Source organism: Sinocyclocheilus rhinocerous, unplaced genomic scaffold (genome assembly GCF_001515625.1).
Source record: "Sinocyclocheilus rhinocerous isolate Xijiao unplaced genomic scaffold, SAMN03320098_v1.1 scaffold954, whole genome shotgun sequence".
Classification (NCBI taxonomy): Eukaryota; Metazoa; Chordata; class Actinopteri; order Cypriniformes; family Cyprinidae; genus Sinocyclocheilus; species Sinocyclocheilus rhinocerous.
The window spans coordinates 239,767-246,980 of record NW_015644642.1 but is presented as its reverse complement, the minus strand read 5'-3'; the positions used below and the strand labels follow the sequence as shown (position 1 = coordinate 246,980).

Sequence of the window (7,214 nt, the reverse complement as noted above, 5' to 3'; positions counted from 1 at the left end):
TGCTCAAAAAACATTTATTATTATGTTGAAAACAGCGTAGAATTTTTTCAGGTTTCTTTGATGAATTGAAAGTTCAGAAGAGCAGCATTTATCTGAAATAGAAATCATTTGTAACATTATAAATGTCTTTATCATCACTTTTGATCAATTTAAAGCATCCTTGCTAAATAAAAGTATTAATTTCTATAATTTCTTTCCAGAAAAAGAAAGAAAAAAGAAAACATACTGACTCCAAGCTTTTGTTACAAAAGCTTTTTATTTCAGATAAATGCTGATCTTTCTATTCATCAAAGAATCCTGAAAAAAAATGTACTCAACTGTTTGCAGTGCTCATGTTTATTCAACGAAGTCAAACGCCACAAATAAATCAATGTTTGGGAAACACCGGTAATGTATATCGAAATATCGGAAATGTGTTTAAAAATCATATCACCGTTATTGAAAAAAAATATATCGCGATACATATTGATATCGAATTATTGTCCAGCCCTATAAATGCCCACTGCTATGATTGGCTAATAGTTTTTTATGTTTGATAGCGACATTCCTCATAGATGGATGCTGCTGTGATTTAGGTCAAAAACGCTTAAATAACTCAATACATATCAAAAGATCTGTAAGAAGAGACAGCAATATGACCACGTAATGAAAACAGTTACTCACATTTGTGTTGCGACATTACTGTCGGATCCATTATAGTTTTTTTTTAGACTAAAGACAAAGATTTCAGTTCTGAAACTTACAGGATGTTTTTATAGTACAATGACATCTTATGTGCCAAAAGATCAAAGGAATTTTGGTTTCTCAGTTCATGACCCCTTTAAAGTAATGCATTACAATATTGTGTTTACTCCTTAAAAAAGTAACTAATTGCGCTACTTAGTAACTTTTTATGGAGAGTAATGCATTATATTACTTATTTGAAAGATAATTTTGTTGTAAATTTAAAAGTAATGCGTTACTTTACTAGTTACTTGAAAAAGTAATCTGATTACGTAACTTGTAATGCGTTATCCCCAACACTGCAAATAATATGATATTCACTTCCAGACAAAGATCTTCAATAAAATAATGCGTCTCTGCACCTCCAACATGTCCATGGGGGGAATGACAGTGGGCCAGATCTGCAACCTCGTCGCTATAGACACCAACCAGCTGATGTGGTTCTTCTTCCTGTGTCCCAACCTGTTCGCAATGCCAGTTCAGGTAAAGCCTCACATGAGGTTCCTTTCTCTATAGAGTTCAATGCATTGGGGAATATTGGTGTGAGTTTGTGAATGGGCTTTGAGTCGAATGTTTCAGTCGCATTGCCTTATTTGCCTCAGAGAAGCAAGTTTTTAAATAGATATTCCCTCACATGGGTTTTATCTGGGATGTTATCTGTACTTGACCCACTTAAGAAGAAATACACTGGGAATCCAGTGACATCCCAACACTGTAGCACAATTGGTGAATGTATGTAATGTAGTCTAGGTTATAGACTACATTAAGTGACATATAGACACTCCCTTCCCCCCTTTTCCTTTGTTTTGTGTTTGTTTTGGTTTGCTTTGCCATGCGTTGCATTGTGTTTTTGGTTTGTTTTGTTTGCTTTGCTTTTGTTTTGTTTCATTTTGTTTCATTTTTCGTTTTACTTACACTTTTTTACTTTTAGTTTTTGTCTTGTTTTTTGCTTCACTTTGTGTTGTTTTGCAATTTGCTTTGTTTTATTTTGTTTTGCTTTGTTGTCTTTTGTTTTGTCTTTGTTTTGCTTTGCTTTTGTTTTGTTTTGCTTTTAGTTTTTAGTTTTTGTATTTCTTTTTGTTTAGTTTTGTCTTGTGTTGTCTTGTTTTGCTTTTTTGTGTTTTGATTTTAGTTTTTTGTTTGTTTTGTTTTGTTTTTGTATTTGTTATTGCTTTGTCTTTTGTTTATTTTTTTATTTGCGCTGTATTGCTTTTTTCGGTTTAGTTTTTTGTTTGTTTGTTTGTTTTGTTTTGCTACTTTATGTTTTGCTTTTAGTTCTTTGTTTTTGTATTTCTTTTTGTTTTGTCTTGTGTTGTCTTGCTTTGTGTGGTCTTGTTTTATTTGTTTGCTTTCCTTGCTTTGTGTTGTGTTTGCTTTGTTTTATTTTGTTTGCTTTGCTTAATTGTTTTGCTTTTAATGGTCCTGTCATTTATACTTGTAAATTAATATTAGGGCTATGTTTCAATGAAAATCTTTTATTGTGATTGATCTTGCGATTTTTTTTTTTTCAAAGATTACACTTTAACACATTCAGTTTCATTGAGTTTTGAAGAAGAAAAATAGACCTTTTGTGTAATTACTGGGTTTATAAATTTGTGTTGATGACGCTCATAATGCAAAATTTATCCAAGAATTTACTAAACCCAATCTTTAACTTCATTAAAATTCACAGGGAATGCAAAACAACATGTCAATGCAAATATCAATGCTGTCAAATATCAATCAAATATGCAATAATTCAATAATTAAAGGAGAACTTCCCCTACAAGTTGGATTACTGGATGTAATATTACATGTGTAAAATAAATTACCAGTATATCAGTCAAAGTTTTAACGTAATTTCTCAACAGACTGACTCTTATCTTTGAATGGCATGACATGAGTTGGTTACAGCAGACAGTTCTTGAGCTGAACAAAAGAAAATGTAAAAACGTTGCAAAGCTGCTCAGTATTCCTCACACTCCTCCTGCTATTGAACGTGTTTCTCCTGAGAGTAGACAGTGTGAAATATCAGATACCACTGCAAGATCTAATTTTAGCTTTTGTATAACAGTATTTTTGTCCTCAAAAGCCTCATCTTGTGTAAAATGGAGTGTCGCTTGTAGAAATCTGTTTCTTTGTCAGTGGGGCTCTTGAATGATGAGGACATATATAGTAATTGTTCCATGTAAAAAAATGCATTCATTGAAGGCAGGTTGAAAAATTCAACAAGCCCAATGATTAAGTCATTCAATTACTCTTGAAATAATGAGAGTCCTAGAGAACTTTTGTTGTGAAACAGATTGTATATACATGAACACATTTGAATCTCACAAACAGGAAGTCTCAAGACAGACTAGGAAGTTGAAGTCCCTATACGTTTTGTATGGCACGTACTCCGCTCTTGGGGTCACTCGTGGCTGCCTTTGTGCAAATCTTGATTAGTTCCCTAAGGCTCCTTCTTTATTTTCAGTGAACATCATTTTTTTTCACTCTGCATATTTAATAATAAATCACATGCTCAGCTTCTCCATAATAATATTATTGTCTAATATTTATATTCATATATTTTGTTAATTTTTCACGTTACTTTAAACAAATTTAACTTGCCAGTTTAACACATTTATAGAATTATACTATATGATAATATAAAATGTTAATAGTATTATATATTTATATGAATATAATTATTAATAATTATTCATCACAATTATTTAAATATTTAATAATTATTCTTAAATAATTTATTTATATAGTATTTATTTATAATTGAATATGTTAAACTTTATTAATTAAATGTTATCTCAAGATTTGAACACATTTACAGAATTATAATATTTCATAATATTAAAAGTTTTACCCTCTGTAAAACTGCCATGATATTTTGATCGTTTGTGGGAAGGAAAATGCTGTGAAAATAAAATTAAATAGATTTTTTTTTTCATGTATTACTCTTTTAATTGGTATATATTGTGAATAAATATAATGATATGTGGGATATGGGTTATATTGTGAATAAATAAGACATAATGTCAATGTAAAATAAAGTAAATAATTTTCAGGTAGTATTTTAATAATTTGCTTTAGTGCAATGCTAATAAAAAGACAAGTAATTAATCAAACAAAAAAAGAAAAATGTGTTGTATGTGAAAATACAGCGTCTTTTATATTTTATAAAGGGGGTCATCATACTGTGGGATCCTTGGCATTAAAAAATATGCAAACCCTGCACTAAGCTTCCCTGATCATTAAAATATGGCAGTTTGCCATAAACCTTATCTTTATCACTTACTGTGATAGAAGTGCTACTGAATATAAAAGGGTGACATTTTCCTCTTGGTTTCAGATCATAGTGGGAGTCATCCTCCTTTACTACCTCCTGGGAATAAGTGCCTTGATAGGGGCCACGGTCATCACCCTCCTGGCTCCGGTGCAGTACTTTGTGGCGACCAAGTTATCAGATGCACAAAAAAGCACATTGGTGAGCTCCTTTACTTTGTTTAATGTCTTAAGTAACTGTGCACATATAGATTTTGTTCAAATACAGATGACATTTGTACAGGAAAGCCAGAGCTTGTTCAAATGATAAACCTGTCAAATATTGAGCTCAAATAAGACCCAGGAGATTTTAGGAGCCTCTAGCATTGTTACTAATGTATAATTTATGCGTTGACGCTCAGGAATATTCCAGCGAACGGCTGAAGAAGACCAATGAACTGATGCGGGGTATCAAGCTCTTGAAACTGTATGCCTGGGAGCACATCTTCTGCTCAAGCGTGGAGGAGACCCGGCGCAAAGAGCTCACCAGCCTGCAGACCTTTGCCCTCTACACCTCCATATCCAGTAAGACTCAGCTTTCACAGTTACTTCAGATAATAATAAGACTGAGAGCAACCATGCTTTTTAGAGATGTCATGTAGGGTTATATATATATATATATATATATATGTATATTGTATAGGGTTCTTTGTATTAAAGCAAAAAATAACACCTATTTTTCAATAAATATTGGTTAAAACTGTGAGCAATTGCAGCTCACACTCTCAATTGTATCAGCAGCAATTTTGGCAAGAACATAAAATGCGAATCTCCCAGCTGGCCAAATTCACACAGCATTATGAGTTATCACTGCCTACAGGCATCACTGAAAACGGTGTTGGACCCAATGTAGCAGATTTATTTTAGATAATCAAGTGTAAAATTCCAAAGTCCGAAATAATAATTAAAATTAATATTTAAAATGCAATAAATATAACATGTAAAATAATATATAAAAATAGTTCTTGATAGTTTATAATTGTATTTATTATTTAACATTTTTGTCAAATGCTATAAATGCTGTATGTGTTTTATATACATTAATAATATATACTTTATATTAAGTCATTTCTTATTTTTTGCAAAAATAAAAATATAAAAGTGTGTCTGTGCATGTATGTATATTCAACAATAAGTTAAATGCTTATATATAAATATATATTAGTGCTGTCAAAATTAGCACGTTAATGCAGGCAATTAATTTTCCCAGTTTAACGGAGTTAAAAATATTTAAGGCAGTTAACACAGGGGCGGAGCTAGGGTTGGCCACCGCACTCACAAACGCTGCTTCTGTCTCTTTTTTTCTTGACATGAATTGCGTTTATTTAGACGTAGAACGTCTTTATGACCACGTCAAACAGGAGACTTTTCAGACGCGCACTCCACTTCACCTCAGCGCCAGGTGCGAGTCAAACGAGCGCGGAAACGATACAGGTATCGAGGAGCTTCAGTAGAACATCAGTGGACTGCGGTCAGATGAGATGTTGTCAGGCCATATGTCAGTAAAAACGAATCTTCCTGCCCTGTCAGCCGTTATACTGTGCTCGTAGTGCGTGCTCTGCAATTGCACGCACAAATACGGCGGCACGCGCTGTAACCTGTATCATTTAATATTGAAGTGTGAATGAAACTACGAGCATGCATGTCAGATCCGCATCACGTTCAGCAGCGGCAGCTATTAAAGTAATAGCAGACAAATAACCTAATGACCCAGCTGCTATGATGTCTGTTAATCAAAGAACAAAAGAAAAAATAGGAAATCAATAACTTTTGTAGCTTTAAGGATTCATCTATATTTAATTTAGAATTTAGTGTTTGATAACTTTATTAAATTTCTGTATATTTCCTACTTGCTGAAGGGCGCAAGTAAATATGACATTTATTATAATGGGTTTATGTGAAGATTGTTTTAAGTTCACTTAAATTAGAAGTTGTTATTTTTTAAAGTCTAATAAATGTTAAAATTGATAGCTCTCAATTATACTGTAATGTTGAATGGCTATATAGTCAATGGTTGAATATTAGGAAAAAAAATAATAATTTCTTAGATTAATTTATAAATATATCTGTACATATAAATGATAACAACAATTTTACACACACATATTGTCACAATTCACTGGAGCACGGGAACGAGGAAACGAGGAGACGTGGAGATTTCACAAAAACGAGAGTCTTTAATAATCCAACATGGAGTCCAAGAGCACAAGGAAGACGTTTACAATAAATAGACCCGACCAAGGAAGACTGAACAAACAGGAACTTAAATACAAGGGATACTTACTTAACACAGGTGCACAGAATGAGTAATTAACTAAACGAGGACAGGAACGTGACCAAAAAAGGGAACACAGGAACAGAAACAGGGGCAAAAACATAACAAAACAGGTCCATGATCCTGACATATCGCCCCCCTCCCGGAAGGCTCATCCTCGCGCCGTAGAACAACAGAGGGGGGGCACGGGTGGGAACTTGGGAGGAGAGCCGATGAGCCAGGGCGACGGGGAGGATCCAGAGGTCCTAGGCGGAGCAGAGGGCGCCGGCGACCGACGCGAAGGCGTGGATCCGGGAGGCCGCGGTGGAGCCGGAGCGACAGAGGACTGAGGAGGATCCGAGGGGATGAAGGAGCCTGACGGAGCCAGAGGGACAAAGGGACGAGGCGAAGCCAGAGAAGTGGAGTCCCGAGGCGCAGGATGGTCGACGCCAGACCAAGGGGGACGAGGGAGCCCGGCGGAGCTAGTGGACAGCCGGGCCACGGCGGAGAGGAGAGAGCTAGGAACCATGGTGGCGCCAACGGGTCCACGGGCCGAGGCGGAGTCCGGGGCTTTCTCCCTCATGGCGGGTGTTGTTGCCGGCTCACACACCTTGACTGACACAATATGCATAAATATTTTTTATCGCTGGTTTCTTGCCAAAAACACTTTAACAGGGGAAAAAAAGCAAAGAAAATACATCAATATTAATGGATTGGTCTTGGAAATGCTCATGGAGATGTATGGAACGATTTTCCGGACAATTTTCAAATAGAATAGCAAATTGTATTTTCAATTGCGTTTTCAATATGTGGACGCATAAATTGTGACATAATCCAAATGCAATTGCAAATCCTGCATTACCGTTTGTATTTTCGCTTTCGCGAACGCACAGTGACTGCCAAATTTCAAATGAAAAAGCAAAGTCCATTTGCAACTGTA

General features: G+C 35.0%; 1 protein-coding gene across 1 annotated transcript in view; it reads left to right on the top strand.

Moving 5' to 3' along the window:
• abcc8 (ATP-binding cassette, sub-family C (CFTR/MRP), member 8) overlaps positions 1–7,214 on the top strand; it is a 78,582-nt gene that overhangs the window by 21,864 nt on the left and 49,504 nt on the right. The window contains exons 9-11 of the mRNA XM_016576562.1: positions 1,051–1,206; positions 4,049–4,183; positions 4,383–4,545. Of these exons, the coding sequence (XP_016432048.1) occupies positions 1,051–1,206; positions 4,049–4,183; positions 4,383–4,545 (454 nt within the window). The remainder of the gene's footprint in view (positions 1–1,050; positions 1,207–4,048; positions 4,184–4,382; positions 4,546–7,214) is intronic.